Source organism: Eschrichtius robustus, chromosome 3 (assembly GCF_028021215.1).
Source record: "Eschrichtius robustus isolate mEscRob2 chromosome 3, mEscRob2.pri, whole genome shotgun sequence".
Lineage (NCBI taxonomy): Eukaryota > Metazoa > Chordata > Mammalia > Artiodactyla > Eschrichtiidae > Eschrichtius > Eschrichtius robustus.
This window is the reverse complement of record NC_090826.1, coordinates 159,285,083-159,310,364: the sequence shown is the minus strand read 5'-3', so window position 1 is coordinate 159,310,364 and position 25,282 is coordinate 159,285,083. Positions and strand designations below refer to the sequence as shown.

Here is a 25,282-nt window from a genome sequence, read left to right as displayed (position 1 = left end):
TTAGTTTTAGTTTCCCTCTACTTGTTCTGTAGGCATTATCAGAAATAACTGATAATTAAATGAACTTAGGAGATTTTGGCCTGAGAAACTCTCGAGCGGATAAGCACAGAAGGTCAAAATTGAGAGGGGATTTGAGGAGTCTCCAGAGGAATGCTTTCTCCTGCTCCCTGTGTCTCCTTTTGGAGAGCATGCATGAAATAAAAGGATAAACACTGGAAGAGAACACCTCCAGCCATCACTGCTAGATGACTTCAGTGGTCATAATTACAGATACAGTTAGGATGGTCAAGTACTCTGGCCTCTAGGGAACACATTAATGACATGGCCTGAGGATTGCAGAGGAAAGGACTTGGGTATTCACCTCAGGCAAACCTGGGTTCATATCCCAGCCACAATGCTTACTAGTTATATGAACTTGGGCAAGTTGCCTTGATCTCTGAGTCCTAATTTCCACATCTTTAAAATGGAACTCTTTATCTGTCCACAGAGAACTAGTACGAGGATTAAACAAGATCATAGATTTAAGGCACCATAAGGTTCCATGTCCTGCACCTATAGGGGTTATAGGAAACATCTATACATTTCTTCCCCCTTCCTTCTTAACATTCTCTTTCCCGTAGCTCAGCTTAAAAAGTTTACACACACACACACATACACACACTAGTTTTTTCTCCTTGATATATTTCCCTTAAAATTCCTATTTTGATAGTAAGGACTAGCTTCATTTTTTAATTGAGTGTGTAAGCTTAATAGCAAGCAGTACGAGCTGGATAAAAATGCTTGCTTTTCATGTGTTCATGAAAGCTTAAAAATAGCTCTAATGTAGGGTTCCATCATATGTGCCATTACCTTTATTTAGTCACTTAAAGACTTACCTATAAGAAGAGAAAATTCTATCTTCTTTGGCTTTTTCTTCCTGAAGAGTCAATATGTACTCACCTTAATTATGGACTCAGAGCAGATGGTAAGTACTTGGTGAAAATATTTGTTGTAAAGCATGACATTGATCTCTCGTTCATGGGTGTGAGGAACCTGCTTCGCATCTTGTATCATCCTAGTCAAAGGATACATGTCCATAACACTAGATCCTGGAACAGAAATAAGAATCTCATAAATACCCAATATTAGAAGATTTGAATCACAAAGGATTTTATTCAACCAGTTGCATTTACAAATAGCTGATCAGTGAGATTATTAATATCAGTGAGATTATTAATGCCTAGGAAACCTAATGAGGTGAAAATACATTCATTTATTCAAAAACATTTTTGACAAATAAAACAAACATGATTCAGCCAGAGAAAAGTATTCATTTTGGGCTTCATTAATATTCAAGTGTAGGGCATTTGGGCTTCCTTGATATCTTTTTTTCAGTGACCACTATTTTCCTATTTTTTATAGTCTACTTAGTGAAGTGGAGATTAAGCTACCAAAGGCTGACCCTTCGTATTGGTTTTCTCTAGTCTCTCCAAAGAAATCTCAACTGCAGCAAAATTTTCAGCAGGAGATAATAAACTTTCTTAAAGTGTTTAAATTTTAAGATAAAGTCTACTCATGTGTAAAGAGGAATGGAGGTGGCTCTTCTGGTAGTAGTTCTCAATTCAAATACCTCTGGATGGAAATATGAGAGGGGTGTGGTAACCAGGTAATCAAACAACACATGGTGCTCCTTCATAGGTTCTTTGACATTACACTGACTGTAACTGACTTTATCCAAACTGACAACAAAGCTAGATATTATGCTTATGAACAAGTGGTAATGCTCTACATCAGCAGTCCCCAACCTTTTTGGCACCAGGGACCAGTTTTGTGGAAGACAATTTTTCCATGGACTGGGGAGGGGAGGATGGTTTTGGGATGATTCAAGTGTATTACATTTATTGTGCACTTTATTTCTATTATTATTACCTTGTAATATATAATGAAATAATTATAACACTCACCGTAATACAGAATCAGTGGGAGCCCGGAGCTGGTTTTCACTTGCCACTCACTGATAGGGTTTTGATATGAGTCTGCAAGCAACTGATTTATTATGGTCTCTGTGCAGTCAAACCTCTCTGCTAATGATAATCTGTATTTGCAGCCGCTCCCCAGTGCTAGCATCACTGCCTCAGCTCCATCTCAGATCATCAGGCATTAGATTCTCATAAGAAGTGCACAACCTAGATCCCTCACATGCACAGTTGACAGTAGGGTTCGCACTCCTATGAGAATCTAATGTCGCGGCTGATCTGACAGGAGGTGGAGCTCAGGAGGTAAGGTGAGCGATGGGGAGCAGCTGTAAATACAGATGAAGTTTTGCTCACTCGCCCACCACTCACCTCCTGCTGTGTGGCCCGGTTCCTAACAGACCATGGACCGGTACTGGTACCAGTCCGTGGCCCAGGGGTAGGGGACCCCTGCTCTACACGTTTGGCTAGATACACAACTACTATGGAAACAGTGCGGTACAGAGAAAGAAAGTGGATCCAGGAGTCAGAAGCTTTGGGACTGAATCCCAGCTCTATGTTTCAACTAGTGTCCTTCTACTAGTCAGTTGAAATATTTAATATTCAGTTTTGTCATTTATAAAATAAGATAAATATTAATTCCTACCTCAAGTGGTGGTTGTGCAGATCAAGTGAAATAAAGTCCATGAAAACATTTTGTGGAAGAACTAATCAAATCGTAGTTGTCTTAATAGAGTAACAATAGCAACAACAATGGTGACAGTTACAACAACATATTCTACAATGTGGTGTTGCTGTCATTGGGGTTTAGAAGATTCCTATGGTTGCTTCATTTGAATGAAAGCACAAATTAAAATCTGAGGGATAAGCTTCATGCAATTCTGATGTCAAGTTTATGGTTGCAGTCAATGTATGCAATTTTAGTGATTAAGCAACACACAAAGCTCTATGTTTTTGTAAGCAGAATACTATCAGAATTACATAATATTGGGATGCATCTTTGATTTTCTGATTGTTTTTTGTGTTTTTGTTTTTGCCTTGATACTTGGGTCTTTAGTTACTCTGATGATAAATGGGATGAAGATGCTGAGCCCAGCAATCAAACATGCAGTTTGGGGCACTAAGAGAAAATTTGCTTGTAGTCATTTTTATGTTATTTTTAGAGGAGGTGGTATAGAGGAGGGGTGCTTACAACTAGAATTAAGTTTTGTTTTACAAGGTGGAAAATTATCTATCAAGCACGAAGTGCTATTTCACTTCTAATCCAGAAAAAAACCCAAAAGTTAAAAAATAATTATATTCTCTACCAGCAGAGATATCACCAATCATTTCTCTGCCCTAATTAATCTCACAGGAACTCAGAGCAGGTAGTCAGTGGAAAAATGCTTAGGAAATGCATTCTGGGTTGATATTCCAGAAAGAATAAGTATTGTTAATACTGTTCATTTCTTCTAAAGCTTCTTCTGCAGGGTCCCCTAACAGGGTCTTTTGTCTCTTTAGTCAGCACCTTTCTAAGGGGCAGCAGGAAAAGGGGACAACAAATCTTTTGGCATCAGTGCTGGGGGCTCTGTCATTCAGGACTCTATCCTCTCTCTCCACTGTTCTTTGTCTAGAAGTGGGAGGGTCAACACACTTTTCACCAAGTAACTGTCTCAGTACCAGAGTGCATGGGGCCAAATTGAAGAAAAGGGGCACTGACTCAGCATGCTGGTGCAGCCACTCTAAGATGGATCATATTCCTGCTCCCGATAGTCAAGACAGAGCTGGATTTGCTCTATGTGTAGCAGCAGCTTACATCCCACTTCTCTGCTTAACCCCACCACCTTGAATCCTAGGTTCAAGACCTCATTCACCAAGCTATAGAAAGATAGGAAGGAACAGGATTGAATTCAGTTACCGATTGTGAGGAATCACAGTTTATAAATTTCCCATCTAGTTTTGTTTCTCTTCTAGTCAGTGATAAAGTGCTAGTTTAAAAAAGGTAAAAAATCAACATATGAGTTTTGTTTGCCATTAATTGGGTGCACTTACCTGTAACAAGCATGCCATGATTGGAATCAAATACCATAGAGTAAATCTGCATGTCTCCTGGTCCTCCCTGGCTATCATGGAAGACTTGTAATAGTGAAAGAGTCTGTATATCCCACACCCTGAAAACCTGGAGGTATAAAGAACACTGATCACCATTTTTCCACTTTACTTTCCCTACTCAAAGCTATTTAGGTGAACCATTTTTAGAGTCTACAATATGATCTTAAAAACTTGTAGGAAATTATGATTTACATGATGAGCACTCATTTGCTAAACTTTAATTTGGTTCTTGATTCAATTGTTATTCATTAATATCAGAAGAAAATAAAAGCAGTGACTAAAAGTTTGCCTATAGGGACTAGATTTTTCTATCCTTATAGAAGAGAGGAGAAAGACATAGTACTTATTATCCTTTAAGAATTTGGAGGCATAATAAAGGACTGGCCATGACTAACAGTTGAACTGAAGCCATATTTCTCTTTACACTGTGGATTAGAAAATAGAGAGAAGGCATAGTTTTGGTGGAGGGTTTCAAATTGCTCTTCCATGACTTAAGAAGATGAGAACATCTTACTAAATGCGGTTTCGAAGAACCCTCCCCTCTTCCTGTCTAGGGATGTAAGAATTACAGAAAGCAGTTTTTAGGGATGGTGTAGATATAGGAAGAGTATAGGGAAATAGTTTATTAGAGCTCTCCTTTGAGGAAGGAAACAGAACTATGTCATTACTCAGATAGAACTTGTGTTGGTATAATAGAAAGAACAATAAAGTACAAATTCAACAAAACTTGGTCAAGTTTACTCTTTGTCACTTGAAATTAGTATTCTTCATTATTGTGTTTTTTTTTTTTTTAGAAAGTTAGTGTGATTGATTTCAGGGAAAAAAGTGTGATTTGATCAAGGGTTACGTTTCCTAGCATGCATCAGCATTAAATAATATTTTTATATTATAATAGTCATTATATATATATTACCTATTACTATATATTACTTATTACATTGGAATATTTGTTGAATAAATGAGTGATAATTTTATAGAACTACATATAAAACTTTGATAAGTAGTTTTGTTAACAGAGATACTGACTTCTTATTTGAGACACTTAGAATTTGGTTAATTAAATTAGAAACTTCACTATTGTGAAGGCAGGTTGGTCCTTATATGTAGGAGCATAAAAATGTCGAAGTCATGTGATTAGGAGCTTTGGCTCACATGTATACACTCTGTAGGCCACTATTACTCAGAACATGTAAAATTGGGAGTTACTTCTTTTGTTCTCATAAAAATGCAAGTTTGGAGAGTAGCTAGAATATTGAAATTTATCAGTGTTTGCATCACAGAGTAAACAAGTGTAATGGACTCTATAAATTTAAGTTCAGAGTCTATTTATGAATTAGGTTCAGAGAGACAAGTAGGGGAAAAATCTAAAAGTGGAATCAAGGAGAGACAAAGAAATTTATCTCTGTTCTAATTGTTTTATTTATTTATGGCTGCATTGGGTCTTTGTTGCTGTGCATGGGCTTTCCCTAGTTGCGGCGAGCGGGGGCTACTCTTCGTTGCAGTGCGGTGGCTTCTCTTGTTGTGGAGCATGGGCTCTAGGTGTGCAGGCTTCAGTAGTTGTGGCTCACGGGCCCAGTAGTTGTGGCTCGCGAGCTCTAGAGCACAGGCTCAGTAGTTGTGGCGGACGGGCTTAATTGCTCCATGGCATGTGGGATCTTCCCGGACCAGGGCTCGAACATGTGTTCCCTGCATTGGCAGGCAGATTCTTAACCACTGCACCACCAGGGAAGTCCCTAACTGTTTTTGATTCTATTGTTTTGGCTGAGATACTTCATGGTTGGCAGTCTTTTTACTGTAATTGTATATGCTGAGAATTGTGGTTGGAGGAAAGAACAAGGGATGAAGCAAAAGAGGTTTTGGGTTTCAGTTCTAGCCCATCATTTAAATTCCTTAAGCCTTGGTTTTCTTGTTTCTAGAATGGACATAAAACACCAATACTCTCCACCTCAATGAATAGGTATGAATATGTTTTGAAACTTGTGATGTTTCAAATCACTCTATGGAGTGATTCTATTTTCTTTATCATATTTCTCTTTTCTTCAGTTCTTTAGGTCTTTTGTGGGTTTTTAGGGAAGTGGTGATTATTGGGCTGGCAGAAGGCACAAAGACTCATTATGCTGCATCTCTCCTCTAGGTTTTTCTGCTGCCCTCTCCCCATAGGCTGTCTTAGTTACTGTCATACCAACTGCTTCCAATTTCCAAAACCTCTTTCTCTTTATTGTCTATGTGCCTTCACACATATTCTTCCTATCATCTACTATTTCCTCTCAACACCCTTCTCTATCTAGCTAACTGTACTCTTTCTTTAAATCTTTCATAAAGAGAATTAAATAGTTAGAGTTCAGGTCGGAATACTGCAATAAATTTATGCCTCAATGTGCCATTTCTTCTCCAAACACAAAGAAATAGTAGAGAAAATATAAAAAGAGAAAGCAAAAAGAAATAGCAAGGCTTCAAAGCAAGATATATAATCTCTAAAGATCCAACTAAAAGAGGCATATAAAGCAATGAGTGGGCTCCAGCCACAGCCTGGGCACTTGTCTGGAACAGACAGTGGCATCGGGGAGCAGCTCCTGCAGGACAGGACCAAAAGCACTCTTACTACTCCATGGCAGCACCTAGAGCAGGTCTCCCAGTTCAGGAAAAGGAGACTGAGAAGCAATAGGCTGTGCTCTATTTTCATCTGGAAGTATAGTTTATAGAAAGTTGTAAGATCAGTGAAAGGCAGGGATGCTGCCTTCTGACCAGAAACTAAACCAAGGCAACCTCTGGCTCAGGGACTAGACCTATTTCTAGACTGGGGCCCAAGGGGCTATGTGAAAGATGGTTGCAGATGTGGAGGAACTAGCATATAGGCACACACACACACACACATGCACACACACACATACAGACACATGCCCCTAAATATTAAGAAGAAACTATAATTTTTAGAAAATTTTAGAGGATACCTTTATGAACTTAAGAGTTAAAAAAGATTTCTTCCTGTTTAAAAGGCTTTATTTTAGGGTTTTCCCCCTTTTTTAAAAGTGAATCAGCTATACATATACACACATCCACTCTTTTTTTAGATTCTTTTCCCATATAGACCATTACAGAGTATTAAGTAGAGTTCCCTCTGCTATACAGTAGGTCCTTATAAGTTATCTGTTTCATATATAGTAGTGTGTATATGTCAGTCCCAATCTCCCAATTTATCCCTCCTCCCCCCGTTCCCCCCCTGGTGACTGTAAGTTTGTTTTCTACATCTGTGACTCCATTCTATTTTGTAAATGAGTTCATTTGTATCATTTTTTTAGGTTCCACATATAAGCAATATCATATGATATTTGTCTTTCTCTGACTGACTTACTTCTCTTAGTACGACAGTCTCTAGGTCCACCCATGTTGCCGCAAATGGCATTATTTCATTCTTTTTTATGGCTGAGTAATATTCCATTGTATATATGTACCACATCTTCTCTATCCACTCCTCTGTCGATGGACATTTAGGTTGCTTCCATGTCTTGGCTACTGTAAATAGTGCTGCTATGAACACTGTGGTGCATGTATCTTTTCAAATTAGAGTTTTTGTCTTTGCTGGATATATGCCCAGGAATGGGAGTGCTGGATCATGGTAATTCTGTTTCTAGTTTTTTAAGGAACCTCCGTACTGTTTTTCATAGTGGCTGCACCAATTTACATTCCCACCAACAGTTTAGGAGGGTTCCCTTTTCTCCATACCCTCTCCAGCATTTACTGTTTATAGATTTTTTGATGATGGCCATTCTGACTGGTGTGAGGTGGTACTTCATTGTAGTTTTGATTTGCATTTCTCTAATAATAGGTGATGTTGAGCATCTTTTCATGTGCCTATTGGCCATCTGTATGTCTTCACTGGAGAAATTTCTATTTAGGTCTTCTGCCCATTTTTTGACTGGGTTCTTTGCTTTCTTAATATTGAGTTGTATGAGCTGTTTGTATATTTTAGATACTAAGCCCTTGTCAATCGCATCATTTACAAATATTTTCTCCCAGTCTGTACACTGTCTTTTCATTTTGTTTTTAGCTTCCTTTGCTGTGCAAAAACTTATAAGCTTGATTAGGTCCCACTTTTTTGTTTTTGCTTTTACTTCTCTTGCCTTGGGAGACTGACCTAAGAAAATATTGCTACAATTACGTCAAAGAATGTTTTATCTATGCTCTCTTCTAGAAGTTTTATGGTGTCATGTCTTATGTTTAAGTCTTTAAGCCATTTTGAGTGTATTTTTGTGCATGGTGTGAAGGTGTGTTCTAACTTCATTGATTTACATGCAGCTGTCCAACTTTCCCAGCACCACTTGCTGAAGAGACTGTCTTTTCTCCATTGTATAATCTTGGCTCCTTTGTCAAAGATTAATTGACTGTAGGTGTGTGGGTTTATTTCTGGGCTCTCTATTCTGTTCCATTAATCTATGTATCTGTTTTTGTGCCAATACCACATTGTTTTGATTACTATAATTTTATAGTATTGCCTGAAGTCTGGAAGTGTTATGCCTCCACCTTTGTTTTTTCCTCAGGTTTGCTTTGGCAGTTTTGGGTCTTTTGTGGTTTCATATAAATTTTAGGATTATTTGTTCTAGTTCTGTGAAAAAGGTCATGGGTAATTTGATTCAGGTGCTCCTATACTGGGTACATATATGTTAATGAGTGTGATATCCTCTTCTTGCATTGATGTTTCTTTGTTTTCTCTATGGCTTTTTTAAAAAATTGGAGTATAATTGATTTACAATGTTGTGTTAGTTTCTGGTGTACAGCAAAGTGATGTGTGTATATATATATATATATATATATATATTCTTTTCCATTATGGTTTATTACAGGATATTGAATATAATTCCCTGTGCTATACATAGGACCTTGTCGTTTATCCATCCTATATATAATATTTTGCATCTGCTAGTCCAAAACTCCTAATCCAGCCCTCCCCCACCCCACTTCCCCTTGGCAACCACAAGTCTCTTCTCTATCTCTGTGATTCTGTTTCTGTTTCATAGATAAGTTCATTTTTGTCATATTTTAGATTCTACATGTGATATCATACTGTATTTGTCTTTTTCTGACTTACTTCACTTACTATGATAATCTCTAGGTCCACCCATGTTGCTGCAAATGGCATTATTTCATTGTTTTTTACGGCTAAGTAATATTCCATTATATATATGTGTGTGTGTGTATATATATATATATATATATATATATATATAAAAGAGAAAGGAACTCAAGCATAATACAAAAGAAAACCATCCAACCACAAAAGGCAAAACAAAAAGAAGAAAGTGAAGAAGAAAGAAAGTATATATATATACCACATCTTTATCCATTCACCTGTTGATGGACACTTAGGTTTATTCCATGGCTTGGCTATTGTAAATAGTGCTGCTATGAACATAGGGGTGCATGTAGCTTTTCAAATTAGAGTTTTGTCCAGATATGTGCCCAGGAGTGGGATTCCTGGATCGTATGGCAACTCTATTTTTAGTTTTCTGAGGAACCTCCATACTGATCTCCATAGTGGCTGCACGAATTTACATTCCACCAACAGTGTAGGCAGGTTCCCTTTTCTCCACACTCTCTCCAGCATTTGTTGTTTGTAGACTTTTAATGATGGCTTATGGCCTTTGTTTTAAAATCTATTTTGTCTGATATGAGTATTGCTATGCCACTTTCTTGTCATTTCCATTTGCATGAAGTATGTTTTTGCATCCCTTCATTTTCAATCTATATGTGTCTTTCACACAAGTGGGTCTCTTGTAGGGAGCACATTGTAGGTTATTGTTTTATTATCCAGTCTGTCTCTATATGTCTTTTGATCAGAGCATTTAGTCCACTGACATTTAAAGTAATTATTAATAAATATGTATTTATTGCCATTTTAAGCTTGTCTTCCAGTTGATTTTGTATTTCTTCTTTGTTCCTTTCTTCTTTTTGTTTTTCCTTTTGTGGTTGGATGGTTTTCTTTTGTATTACGCTAGAGTTCCTTTCTTTTTGGTGTTTGTGTATGCTTTTGATTCGTGGTAAGCCTGGTTTTCAAGTATGTTAACTCATAACTGTATCTGCTTGCTTTAGACTGGTAGTCATATATGCTCAAACACATTCTAAAAGATCTACATTTTCTTACTCCCTTACCCCATGTTCTGTAATTTTGATGTCCTGTTTTACATCTTCATGTTTACCCTTTTGCTGTTCATTGTAGTTATAATCACTTTCACAGATTTTCTAAAATTGTTTTTTAATCTATATATTGGCTTATTTAAGTGATCTTCAATCCTTTTGTGATTTTCCCTTTCCTATAGATTCTTGCTTCTTTTCTGTTTAGAGAAGACCTTTCAATATTTCTTTTAGGATAGGTTTAGTATGGCTGTATTCTTTTAGTTTTTGCTTTTCTGAGAGATTCTTTATCTCTCTTTCTATACTAAGTTATAATCTTGCTAGGTAGAGTATCCTAGGTTGCAGTTTTCTCCCTCTCAGGACTTTGAATATATCCTGACACTCCCTTCTGGCCTACAATGTTTCTGTAGGGAAATCAGCTGATAGTCTTATGGGGATTACCTTGTAACTGACTCTTTGTTTTTCTCTTGCTGCCTTTAGAATCCTCTCTTTAGAGTTTTTCATTTTATTTATGATATGTCCTGGAGTAGGTCTGTTTGGGTTCATCTTGTTTGGAACTCTCTGTGCTTCCTGTACCTGGATATCTGTTACTTTCTTTATGTTTGGGAAGTTTTAAGCCATAATTTATTCAAATATAGTTCTGATCCCCTTTACTTTTTCTTCTCCTTGTGGGATTCCTATTATGTGTAGTTTGGCGTGCTTGATATTATCCTATAGGTCTTGTATGTTGCTTTCACTTTTTTCATTTGTCTTTCTCTCTGATGTTCTGATTGGGCGATTTCTGTTATTCTAGCTTCCAGATCACTTACTCATTCTTCTGCATTATTCAGTTTGATACTTACTGCTTTTTACTTAAGCTTTCATCTTGGCAAATGAATTTTCTAATTTTAATTGACTCTTCTTTATAGTTTCTAGTTCTTTTTTACAGTGATCTGCATTTCTATTGATAGCCTTTCTTAATTCCTTCAGTTTTTTTATTACCTCAAGATCTAGTAGACTGGAGAGGTCTGTTTCATTGTTTTTTCATAGGAATACTCATTTTCACAATATTGATTCTTCCAATCCAAGAACATGGTATATCTCTCCATCTGTTTGTATCACCTTTAATTTCTTTCATCAAAGTCTTATAGTTTTCTGCATACAGATCTTTTTTCTCCCTAGGCAGGTTTATTGCTAGGTATTTTATTCTTTTTGTTGCAATGGTAAATGGGAGTGTTTCCTTAATTTCTCTTTCAGATTTTTCATCATTAGTGTATAGGAATGCAAGAGATTTCTGGGCATTAATTTTGCATCCTGCTACTTTACCAAATTCATTGATTAGCTCTAGTAGTTTTCTGGTGGCATCTTTAGGCTTCTCTATGTATAGTATCATGTCATCTGCAAACAGTGACAGTTTTACTTCTTCTTTTCCAATCTGTATTATTTTTTTTCTTTTTCATCTCTGATTGCCATGGCTAAGACTTCCAAAACTATGTTGAGTAATAGTGGTGAGTGGACATCCTTGTCTTGTTCCTGATCTTAGAGGAAATGCTTTCAGTTTTTCACCATTGAGAATGATGTTTGCTGTGGGTTTGTCGTATACGGCCTTTATTATGTTGAGGTAAGTTCCCTGTATGCCCACTTTCTAGAGAGTTTATATCGTAAATGGGTGTTGAATTTTGTCAGAAGCTTTTTCTGCATCTATTGAGATGATCATATGGTTTTTATTCTTCAATTTGTTAATATGGTGTATCACATTGATTGATATATTCATCAGTGATATTGCTCTGTAATTTTCTTTTTTTGTAGTATCTTTGTCTGGTTTTTGTATCAGGGTGATGGTGGCCTCATAGAATGAGTTTGGGAGTGTTCCTTCCCCTGCAATTTTTTGGAAGAGTTTGAGAAGGATGGAAATGTTTGATAGAATTTGCCTCTAAATGTTTGATAGAATTTGCCTGTGAAGCCATCTGGTCCTGGACTTTTGTTTGTTGGAAGATTTTTAATCACAGTTTCAATTTCATTCCTTGTGATTGGTCTGTTCATATTTTCTATTTCTTCCTGGTTCAGTCTTGGAAGGTTATACCTTTCTAAGAATTTGTCCATTTCTTCCAGGTTGTCCATTTTATTGGCATAATGTTGCTTGTAGTAGTCTCAGGATGCTTTGTATTTCTGCGGTGTCTGTTGTAACTTCTCCTTTTTCATTTCTAATTTTATTAATTTGAGTCCTCTCCCTCTTTTTCTGGATGAGTCTGGCTAATAGTTTATCAATTTTGTTTATCTTCTCAAGGAACCAGCTTTTAGTTTTATTGATCTTTGCTATTGTTTTCTTTGTTTCTATTTCACTTTTTCTGCTCTGATCTTTAAGATTTCTTTCCTTCTGCTAACTTTGGGTTTTGTTTGTTCTTCTTTCTCTAGTTCCTTTAGGTGTAAGGTTAGATTGTTTGTTTGAGATGTTTGTTGTTTCTTGAGGTAGGATTGTATTGCTATAAACTTCCCTCTTAGAACTGCTTTTGCTGCACCCCATAGGTTTTGGATCAATGTGTTTTCATTGTCATTTGTCTCTAGGTATTTTTTTATTTCCTCTTTGATTTCTTTAGTGATCTCTTGGTTATTTAGTAGCAAATTGTTTAGCTTCCATGTGTTTGTGTTTTTTATGGTTTTTTCCCTGTAATTGATTTCTAATCTCATAGCGCTGAGGTCAGAAAAGATGCTTGATATGATTTTAATTTTCTTAAATTTACTGAGGCTTGATACGTGACCCATGATGTGATCTATCCTGGAGAATGTTCCATGCACACTTGAGAAGAAAATGTAATCTGCTGTTTTTGGATGGAATGCCCTATAAATATCATTTAAATCTATCTGGTCTATTGTGTCATTTAAAGCCTGTGTTTCCTTATTAATTTTCTGTTTGGATGATCCGTCCATTGGTGTAAGTGAGGTGTTAAAGTCCCCCAGTATCATTGTGTTACTGTTGATTTCCTCTTTTTTTTTTTTTTAAATAATTCACTGATTTCAGGAACATGTTAATGACATAATTATCAGTGAATAGTTTTTTTTTTTTAATTATTGCAAAGACACTGCTTTTTTTTTTTTAATTTTATTTTTTTATTTATGGCTGTGTTGGGTCTTCGTTTCTGTGCGAGGGCTTTCTCTAGTTGCGGCAAGTGGGGGCCGCTCTTCATCTCAGTGCGCGGGCCTCTCACTATCGTGGCCTCTCTTGTTGCAGAGCACAGGCTCCAGACGCGCAGGCTCAGTAATTGTGGCTCATGGGCCTAGTTGCTCCGCAGCATGTGGGATCTTCCCAGACCAGGGCTCGAACACGTGTCCTCTGCATTGGCAGGCAGACTCTCAACCACTGCGCCACCAGGGAAGCCCGATTTCCTCTTTTATAGTTGTTAGCATTTGTCTAATGTATTGAGGTGTTCCTATGTTGGGTGCATATGTATTTATAATTGTTATATCTTCTTCTTGGATTGATCCCTTGATCATTATGTAGTGTCCTTCCTTGTCTCTTGTAACATTCTTTATTTTAAAGTCTATTTTGTCTGATATGAGTATTGCTACTCCAGCTTTCTTTTGATTTCCATTTGCGTGGAATATCTTTTTCCATCCCCTCACTTTCAGTCTGTATGTGTCCCTAGGTCTGAAGTGGGTCTCTTGTAGCCAGCATATTTGTGTGTCTTGTTTTTGTATCCATTCAGTGAGCCTGTGTTTTTGGGTTGGAGCATTTAATACATTCACGTTTAAGGTAATTATCAATATGTATGTTCCTATGACCATTTTCTTAATTGTTTTGGGTTTGTTTCTGTAAGTCTTCTTTTTCTCTTGTGTTTCCCACTTAGAGAATTTCCTTTAGCATTTGTTGTAGAGCTGGTTTGGTGGTGCTGAATTCTCTTAGCTTTTGCTTGTCTGTAAAGTTTTTAATTTCTCCATCGAATCTGAATGAGATCCTTGCCAGGTAGAGTAATCTTGGTTGTAGGTTCTTCCTTTTCATCACTTTAAATATGTCATGCCACTCCCTTCTGGCTTGTACAGTTTCTGCTGAGAAATCAGCTATTAACCTTATGGGAGTTCCCTTGTATGTTATTTGTTGTTTTCCCTAGCTGCTTTCAATAATTTTTCTTTGTCTTTAATTTTTGCCAATTTGATTACTATGTGTCTCAGCGTGTTTCTCCTTGGGTTTGTTCTGTATGGGACTCTCTGCGTTTCCTGGGCTTGGGTAGCTATTTCCTTTCCCATGTTAGGGAAGTTTTCAACTATAATCTCTTCAAATATTTTCTCAGGTTCTTTCTCTCTCTCTTCTCCTTCTGGGACCCCTATAATGCAAATGTTGTTGCATTTAATGTTGTCCCAGAGGTCTCTTAGGCTGTCTTCACTTCTTTTCATTCTTTTTTCTTTATTCTATTCTGCAGCAGTGAATTCCACCATTCTGTCTTCCAGGTCACTTATCTGTTCTTCTGCCTCAGTTTTTCTGCTATTGATTCCTTCTAGTGTATTTTTCATTTCAGTTATTGTATTGGTCATCTCTGTTTGTTTGTTCTTTAATTCTTCTAGGTCTTTGTTAAACATTTCTTGCATGTTCTCAATCTTTGCCTTCATTCTTTTCCCAAGGTCCTGGATCATCTTCACTATAATTATTCTGAATTTTTTTCTGGATGTTTGCCTATCTCCACTTTATTTAGCTGTTTTTCTGGGGTTTTATATTATTGCTTCATCTGGTACATAGCCCTCTGCCTTTTCATCTTGTCTATCTTTCTGTGAATGTGGTTTTTGTTCCACAGGCTGCCAGATTCTACTTCTTCTTGCTTCTGCTGTCTGCCCTCTGGTGGATGAGGCTATCTAAGAGGTTTGTGCAAGTTTCCTGATGGAAGGGACTGGTGGTGGGTAGAGCTGGCTGTTGCTCTGGTGGGCAGAGCTCAGTAAAACTTTAATCCGCTTGTCTGCTGATGGGTGGGGCTGGGTGCCCTCCCTGTTGGTTGTTTGGCCTGAGGCGACCCTACACTGGAGCCTACCCAGGCTCTTTGGTGGGGCTAATGGCAGATTCTGGGAGGGTTCACACCAAGGAGTACTTCCTAGAACTTCTGCTGTCAGTGTCCTTGTCTCCACGGTGAGGCACAGCTACCCCCCACCTCTGCAGGAGACCCTCCAACACTAGCTGGTAGGTCTGATTCAGTCTCCTATGGGGTCACTGCTCCTACCCTTGGGTCCCGATGTGCACACTACTTTGTGTGTGCCCTCTAGGAATGGAGTCTCTGTTTCCCCCAGTGCTGTCAAAGTCCTACAATCAATTCCTGCTAGCCTTCAAAGTCTGATTCTCTATGAATTCCTCCTCCCATTGCCAGACCTCCAGGTTGGGAAGCCTGACATGTGGCTCAGAACCTTCACTCCAGTGAGTGGACTTCTGTGGTATAAGTGTTTTCCAGTTTGTGAGTCACCCACCCAGCAGTTATGGGATTTGATTTTATTGTGATTGTGCCCCTCCTACTATCTCATTGTGGCTTCTCCTTTGTCTTTAGATGTGAGGTATCTTTTTTGGTGAGTTCCAGTGTCTTCCTGTCGATGATTGTCCAGCAGTTAGTTGTGATTCCGGTGCTCTCACAAGAGGGAGTAAGAGCATGTCCTTCTACTCTGACATCTTGAACCAATCTGGGGAAATTTTTAATTAAAAAGGATTTAAGGGAATTTAATGGAATTTTTAATTAAAAAGGATTTAAGGGATTTAAAGGAATTCTGGCCATCCAGTGGTTAGGACTCCATGTTTTCACTGCAGATGAGCTGGGTTCAGTTTCCTCATCAGGGAAGATGCCTGTTCTCTTTCTCTCTGTACATCTCCTGCTTGACCAGTCCTTGCCTCACCTTGTCACCTGACTGACTTTCCCTGTTAATTACAGAGCCTAATCAGTAAAATCGGCCTGAATTTTTGATAGAAAGATGTCTTACTTTTCTTTAAACTCTCTAGAGGAGACTCCAGGTCTCAATTCATAATATGTTTTATTTTTCGTGTCTCAACACTTTTACTATCTTTCCAGTACCATTTTAAAAATTAAAAATTTCCTTATTATAAAAGTAATGCATAGTTTTTGCAAAAAAAGAGAGGTACAAATAAAAGAAAGAAAAAGAAAAGAAAAACACAGAAAGGAAAAAAAAAATTAGATCTATCTACAATCTTGCTACAATGTAATCACTATCACCCTTGATAATGTATGATAGACATATATATTAAAATGAGTTAATATCTTACATACTGTTTCATTATGTTTTACATAATATGTTGTTTATATATTTTCATATCAATATTCATCTATATGATGTTGAAAGTCTATATGACAATTTTATTATGTAAAAGGATATATCATAAATTGCTGATTTGGGAGGAGGAGGAATTAGAGGAAGGTGGTCAAATGGTGCAAACTTCTAGTTAGAAGGTAAATAAATACTAGGGATGTAATGTACAGCATGATCACTATAGCTAACACTGATGTATATATGAAAGTTATTAAGAGATTAGATCCTAAGAGTTCTCATTACAAAGTTTTTTAAAAAGTATTTTCTTATTTTCTTGTTTTTTGTATCAATATTAGATAATGAGCATTCACTGAACCTATTGTGGTAATCATTTCATGATTTATGTAAGTCAGATCATTATGACATACACCTTAATCTCATACAGTGTTATACGTCAATTACTTTTCAATAAAACTGAGGGAAAATAAATAAATTACTGATAAAAACCTTATTTTTAGACACTGAATTTCTCACTCCCTAATATTTCCCTTCCCTTTTTCTTTTCCTTTTTATTCTTTTTCTTTTTTTATTTTTTAAACCAATATAAGCAATAGCACAATGAATATCCTTTTACATAGATCTCTGGGCACTTTGATTATTTTATTAGAATAAAAATTTATTTTATTAGCCCATGAATTTTTGCCACCTTTACCCCCAACAGTATTATGTGAACATGTCTGTATTCTTTGCCATCTCCGTTTTCCCTCCTCCTTTTTTCCTACTGATTTGTTAACATTTTTTGTTTGTTTAAGAATATTATTCCAGTTTATGTCATTTTTGTTGCATTTTTCCCCCTTCTGCTATCTTTCTTTATCCTTTTTTATGGGTATAGGAAGGCTGTCTGGGCTCAGGACAGATACAGGATTGGCTACACTTATTTAATGCAAGTTATTTAGATGTCATTTTCCTTTACATGTGCAAAATTGAGATAATTACAGGGTTGTTATTAGCATCAAATAAGTTGTGATGTAAAATAATGAGCACAGTGCATGCCTCTTAGTAAGCATTTGATAAATGATAGCTATTATAATAATTTACAGTTTGAATGTTTATGTAGTCACATTTATTTTTTTTTCTTCAGCCATAGGTGTTATGCCTAGGAATTACCTGATGGTTACATGAATATTCACCTGTGTTTTTTTCTGGAAAATTTTAGGACTACTAAGTTTTTATATTTTACATTTAAAATCTTTAATCCGTATGGAATGCATTTTGTTGTTAATTATGAAATGATGATCTGATTACTTATTTTTTCCTAATATAGTTAATCAGTTTTCCCAACATTTAATGAACAATCCTTTGCTCACAGATTTAAAATGCTACTTTTATCATATACGAAATTCCCATTCACACTCATGTGTGAATTTTCTCTTTTGTTTCATAGATGTGTCTACTGCTGCACTGACTGCTGTTCTGTTTTATTTATTGAGGTTTTACTGTAATTTTTAATATCTGATAGGGAAAGTGTCATCTTGTAATCATATTTTCCAAAGTTTCTAGGATATTCTTTTATGTCAACACCTTTACATTAAATTTGGCAAAGTAATGTCTAAATAATCCTGAATAACATTAAGTGTATAGCTTAATTTGATGGAGAATATCTTTTACAGTACACTACTCCCATTTAGGAAAGTCCCTAAATTCATGTTCTTAAATAAAAGTACCTCAGAAGAACTTCGTAGTTAACAATATTAATAGTGAATATTGCTTGTTAAGATTATTTCTAGGCATTTCATACATTTTTGCTCTTGTGAATGCTACTACCCCTTTGACCATTTTTTTCTGTTTCTGCTCTTACACAGAAATTTATTTTTATAAATTGCTATTATCAATATAACCAGCAACTTTACCAAATTTATCTGCTCTAAAACTTTTTGAATTTTTCCAGCAATCACATTATTTGCAAATATGCAGTCTCCTCATTTCTAATAGTTGTAATTCATTTTTCTTTTTTTATTACATTATTTAGAACATTTAAAACACTGTGTAGTAATAGCAATAACAACAGAAATCCGTCTTTGTTCCTTCTTTGCTTTTTTAAAAATTGAAGTGTAGTTGATTTACACACAAATTGAAGTATAGTTGATTTACACACAAATTGAAGTATAGTTGATTTACACACAAATCACAAAAAAGTGATTCAGTTATACGTTATATATTGTTTTTCATATTCTTTTTCATAATGGTTTATTACAGGATATTGAATATAGTTCCCTGTGCTATACAGTAGGACCTTGTTGTTTATCTATTTTATATATAGTAGTTTGTATCTGCTAATCCCAAACTCCTAATTTATCCCTCCCCCACTCCCTTTCCCCTTTCATAACCATAAGTTTGTTATCTATGTCTAGAAATCCTTATTTTTTCTGTCTTTAATGATCATGGGAGGGCTATATTGTGTTCTACTATTGAGGATAATGGCTCTCTTCCTAATGTTGTATTCCTTTTATTCTTGTCTTTAAATATGTCCTTTCTTATGCTGAAATCAATAGAAACAGAGCACAGTGACTTATCATTTCCTTTTCCAAATTGACAATATTTTTCTCAGTGACTATCAGCCATTTCAGTCAAAAATTGTATGTATTCTAGGTTTTCCAATAGTTAATTTTAAGGGAAAGAATTGTTCTGTTTCATTTTTGTTGTTTTCTTTTTGTTACCTTTGCAGAAGATAGGCTGATGACATGTTGGTCTTTCTCATTTGTTACAATCTCGGTGATACTGAACATGTGCCCCACAAGTTTCCCCACTGGCTTGGTGCTGATATTGGGGTGCCACAACCGGAGCACTTTATCATCTCCTGAAAGAAGGACATGTGAAGATTATTTATTTTCTCAAGAGTTGCAGATGGTCATTGTTTAAAGAATCTCTCTCACCCTTAATCATATCCTTATCTTTCTTCTAATATCAAATCACAGTCTGTTTCTTCCAGGATGCTGTCTATGATTGACTTGCTAAGAGTCTAGCCTTGTTTTGGATCTGCTTCTTCTTGTCAAGGCTGTTTTGTAATCATTTTATTTACATATATAAATGTGAATTCTCATAAATATTCTATGAGTCCTTTTCTTGATTTAACACTTTCCTACTCATTCATGCATTAATGTACTATTTATACTTTACTTCCCCAAAGAACTTAAGACAGCTGTTCTTTTGTTTCTACATTTTTAAATTATGCAAGCATTATAATAATAAAAGGAATCAAAGGAAGTGAAAAATTGCACATAATCTTTACCATTATAACAAATCAGCTGTTTTCGTTTTTCCATCTTCCTTTCTAGCACATACTCATGAGCATACAAAATTTATATACAGTTACTATCATGGCATAGATAAGATTTTATTAATTGTTAAAATCATATAGGTAATAGTAAAAGATTTAAACAATATGGAAGGGTATAATTATTGTAAAAATGTCCTCTTTTCCCTTATAATCCCTAGTTCCACACCCTATAGGTTGTCACCATTAACTTCTTTTTCTCTCTTACAAACAGACTTCTTTTTTCTTTTTTCTTTTTTCTTTTTTTTTGGCCGCACCATGCGGCATGCAGGATCTTAGTTCCCCAACCAGGGATCGAACCTGTTCCCCCTGAAATCGTAGTGAGGAGTCTTAACCACTGGATGGCCAGGGAAGTCCCACGAATAAACATTTTATTTTCAGAGTTAAGAATAACATTTTTCCATTTATATTTAAATACTTTGAATTATTTTCAGAAAATACTTTTTCTCAACAAAAATAGAATCGCTATCACACATAAAATGTACACAAATAAAAATATATTATAAATGTTGCCCAAATACAGAAATCACTGTTTTAAAATGTATTTTTATCAAGAAATTACAGGATGCTATATTGAATGCACTTTCTAGTCTGGGAAATGTAGTCTAGCTGTATATCCAGTAAGAGATAATATAGGTTTGGTGAATGGCTGGCAGTTTTTATGATATAACTAGATGTGTGTGTATAAACATATATGATAATAAAATTTGTATTAAGTTTTAATTTTTAATATCAGAATTATAATAGATCATGGGTATAAGATACAGTCAAACAATTCACAGGAGATACAATTAGCAGATATAAAACAAAGTACTGTTTTAGACCCAGTAAAATTGGTTATCAGTTACATTATTAAAACTGAGTAATTCCAATAATGCAGTATCTTGCCTGATTTGCTTTTCACTGTCTATGGCTAAGAAGTATCACATTTCTCAGGTATGTTCAGAACCCTAAGCCTCAGGCCCATAAATCATCCTAGATAATGTTGGCCAGGGTAACTGCTGAAATGGGCACTGTCACTCCTGAAGGATGAGACCAGGCTATCCCCTGAAGAAAATCTATGACTTGTATATTACATGCAGAAGGATTCAATAGACGAGTGCCACCTGAGAAATGTCCAGGCCTTTTAAACTAAGGGCTTTGTTCAATACGCATTGTGAAGGAAACTCAATCTTCCAGAGGTTCTCTATTATCTACTACCAGAGGTCCTCCAGCTCTGCTTGCTTTTCATTGATAGTAATGAAATCCTTATATAGTCTGTGTGGCTACTTTTTGGACCCAGAATGTACAGAGAGACACAATACTAACCTCTAAATGCATACAGTATTTCAACTGCATTATTATTATTATTATTATTATTATTAATTATTATTATTATTAATCAGCTGTCTCATGCTCCAATTTATAGCTATCTATAAACATGCCTTATTTGTACTTTAGATTTTGAATCCTTGAATATTAGAAATTCAACCTGATCTTTATGTGGTTTATCATGTCTAGTCCAGAGCAGTTGTGTAATAAATGTTTGTTGAATGAAACATGAACAAATGCATGCAGAGTCCCCAAGATATTTGGGATGGCAGATAATTGTTTTTATATACTAGACCTTCCAAATTAGGAGGTTAATTCTTAAAATGGCCAGTAGAGACAACTATTGGGTAAAAACTTCTTCATGTTCACCAAAATAATGCTCAGGAAATACCTTGTCCTGGTTTGGCTTTTTTTTTTCCTTCTGCAAGAACTTCTGTTTTTTCAAGCTCATCAAATGTCCCTACACATTTAACACATTCAACTATGTTTAGCAAATCTGCTTTTAGAGGATATTTTGAGTCATCAGCTGCTACATACTGCACATGGAGCAATCAACAAGAGTATTCTCCTGAGAAAAATGTGTTTTCAGTTATTGAGGATTTGCATTTTCTACTAACAGAGGCTCCATAACTGTGGCAATTCAATAAATTACACATGGTGAAAAGAATTAGCTGCTTGTCAGTCACACTGCTAAATGTTTTCTTGCCTTTGTAAGAGTGCTAGAAACACTATAATTAGCAAGTTTTCAAAGCTGAAATGGGGATCTTATAATAATTAACACTGAGGTTAGTGAGAGTCAAATGCTTTAATCCATAAGCACTGAAGTGGTTTGAGTCCCAAAACATTACCAAACACATTTTTTTTCCAGAATTGAGTAAAATACTTAAGACTACAAAGTATACAAAAGTTGGGCTGTTCCTTTTTTCTTTTTTTAAAAATATTAATTAATTAATTTTTTAAAATTTATTTTATTTTTGGCTATGTTGGGTCTTCGTTGCTGCTCATGGGCTTTTCTCTGGTTGTGGTGAGTGGGGGCTACTCTTTGGTGCGGTGCACAGGCTTCTCATTGTGGTGGCTTCTCTTGTTGCAGAGCACAGTCTCTGGGCACGCGAGCTTCAGTAGTTGTGCCTCGCAGGCTCTAGAGCATAGGCTCAGTAGTTGTGGTGCATGGGCTTAGTTGCTCCACAGCCTATGGGATCTTCCTGGACCGGGGCTTGAACCCATGTCCCCTGCATTGGCAGGTGGATTCTTAACCACTGAGCCACCAGGGAAGCCCAGGTCCATTCTTATGTTTTGCATTCTTTTGTGTGGGAACAAGGGTTTGTCCAAAGGAATTGGTTAAGATAAATGTGACAGCATATCTTTCAGAACAATCAGATTTTAGATATCAAATCTCACTGTAGCCATGTATTTAAGTACTACTTTTTCAAAAGCTTTGTGTGCAGGGCTCAGGTTGAAGCAGGTCAGAGGCCATTGCTTTTATCTAGCTGAAGACAAGCTGCGGTGAATGCAGCATACACTGCAGTCTGATTCTCAGGCAATTTTGCTGCTTACTCTCTCACCACCAATATACTCTCCTTCCCTCACCTCTTGGAGCAACTACTCCCTCCTTCTGACTTCCGGCCAGGACCATTGCAAGTAATGAGCCAAGATAGTCAAGAAAGGGCAATGGGGGATCAGGAAATTATGATACAAGCATTCTACTTCTTTTATGGAAAACATCTAATTTTAGTATTTCTTCTGCTCCCTTATGTGTTATAGATCTCATTGTGGAGCTCTCTACATGATAGCCTTAATTAGTACAGCTTAAAGAGTTGGATTCCTGTGTGTGCTTAGAATCATCAGTATTGAGTGTCAGGAAACTTGCCCCCAGTCTAAGCCGTGACTCCCACATATTGCTTTTCAGGTTCTTATCCAGACACCTTTCTTTCTTTTCTTGATGTCCTTAACTGAAATGTGGGTTTGTGACCAGTTAATGCTTTGTATTTCTGAATACACGAAGCTGTGGCTATATATTGAATAACATCTAATTGGAAAACTGGGCTCCAATTTGTCAAAAGGACAATTTAGTTTATCTCCCTATGAACAGGAAGTTTTTAAAACAATAGTATCATAGTATTACGTTCAAAAGAATCTTAAAATTTATGTAGTCTAACTTCTTCATTTTACCAGATAAGGAAAATGAGCACCATGCAGAGATTAAGTGATTGTTGAAAATCATACAGTTGGTTAGTGGCCAGGCTATGACTAAACCCAGTTCTTCTATCTTCTAGTTCACTGTTTTTATTAGTTTTGCTAATATTAGTTTATAGCAGACTACTATAAAATTTTTAAAAATAAGATTTGAACCACAATCTAATTTTAAGTAAGTGTTGTGGCAGGCCCAAAGCTGAGGACGGATTTAAGTATAAACTTTAAATGCACAGTGTACGTGAAAGAAAATTAACTTTATGTCCTCAAAGGAGACTACCCTGTCATGAAGTGAAAGTGCAGCTATCATTATGTGTCCCTCACGGCTGAGGCAGGATACTCTTGGTAGGAAACCAAATATTGCCTGCTGTGTGTGTTTTGGGAGAAGAAATTTGAAGAAATCTTACATGGAAGGAGGCCAATAGCACTTATTCATCTAACATCTCGCCTCCTTTAGTGAATATGTGTGCTCTAAGCATTTACCAAATGGTATATTTGTTGATGTTTTTGATGGCAGGGTTTCTTCTTCTTTTTTAAAATCTTTTTTGCTCTTTTAAAGTTCAGATCTCCAGTATAGGCCATTTTCTTGATGTGTATTTGTCTGGGTTTCTGTTTTGCTCATTTACATCTTTCAAGTCTACATGCCCCTTGTTTCCTTTAAGGTGACCCTGATCTCCTTGAGGAGCCTCTGGGAGCTCATCTTCTCCAACACGCAGGCAGCCTACAGAGTCCTTAACAGCTCCTATCTCCAGCCAGATCTTTTCCCATCACCAGTAGGAATATCCTCTCAGATGTCTAATTGACACTTGATATTTAAGTATTTAAGTTCAAAATTGAAATTTTGTTTGCATTCTTTCTCCATATAAGCACCCTCTTCTCAATTTCTATGTAATTATCAATGCAACTGCTATTCTTCTATGTTTCCCTCCTTACAAACTTGGAGCTGGCTGCTCCCTTTTATTAATCCCCAATATCATTCTGTCTCCAGGTCTTATGAATAATTTATTTTTCCATGTCTTAGAGACTGACTCTTCCTTTTCTTTTCCTATAGCATCTACAATAACTCAGACCCTCACCATCTCACTCATGACTTCTGTAACAGCCTCCTAATGAACTGCAGATTTCAATTTATTCCAACAAAACCTGTATAAGTTGATCAAAGTGATTGTACCTAAGTGTTGTAAATGAATTGAATTAATAATTATTGATAACCTACTATGTGCCAGGCATACCTTAGCTCAATTAATCTTAAACACTACCATATGAAGTAGGTGTGTTTTTTTGTTATTGTTAGCATCAGTATTAGCAAATTTGGATTGAAGACTTATTATGTGCAAAACCCTGTGTAAGTACTTTATTCTTATAATACCTTTATGAGTAGGTATTATTATCAGCTCCATTTTGCAGGTGAGATTGAAGCATACAGGAGTTAAATAACCTATCCAAGGCCATACAGCTTGCCAGTAAGAGAGCCAGGATTTGTTCCTAGACAATCTGACTCCAGAGCCCAGGCTGAAAGCCATCACAGTCTTAGAACCTCAGCTTGATAGATAAGGAGTCTGAGGCCAGAAGAATATTTCAGTCCGCCACCTTTCCCCTCAAGTTTCTTATATTTGTCATCTTTCCTCCTACTCTCAGCAGATAATCTTAGCCCTTAAATGTTGGTATTTTTCAACACTCTATCCTTGGTCTTCTTCTCTGTTAATGCTAAACCATTGGCTCTTGACCTTTTTGTCAGGGACTCTTTTGAGGATTTGATAAAATTTTGGACTTTCTTTCCAGAAAAATGCACATAGACACACAAGTATTCAGCGGCAGGAGCTGTAGGACTCCCTTAAAGCCCACACATGGGCCCCAGGCTAGGAATTCATGCTCTCAAACATTGAAACAAGTTCTAGAGAGATTAAAGATTTAAAGGTAAAATGTAAAACAAACAAAAAATTATAGTAAATACGGAAGAATTTGTTTCACACATTCACAGGCTGAGGAAGGCCTTTCTAAGTGTGCTACAAAATCAAAAAGCCACAAAGAAAAAGAATGACAGATTTGACTTTATACAAACTTTAAA

At 36.3% G+C, this 25,282-nt stretch overlaps 1 protein-coding gene across 1 annotated transcript in view; it reads right to left on the bottom strand.

The window, feature by feature from the left end:
* WDR64 (WD repeat domain 64) overlaps window positions 1–25,282 on the bottom strand; it is a 151,201-nt gene that overhangs the window by 74,104 nt on the left and 51,815 nt on the right. The window contains exons 10-12 of the mRNA XM_068541664.1: window positions 19,097–19,236; window positions 3,984–4,110; window positions 940–1,088 (exon numbers count right to left, since the gene is read on the bottom strand). Of these exons, the coding sequence (XP_068397765.1) occupies window positions 940–1,088; window positions 3,984–4,110; window positions 19,097–19,236 (416 nt within the window). The remainder of the gene's footprint in view (window positions 1–939; window positions 1,089–3,983; window positions 4,111–19,096; window positions 19,237–25,282) is intronic.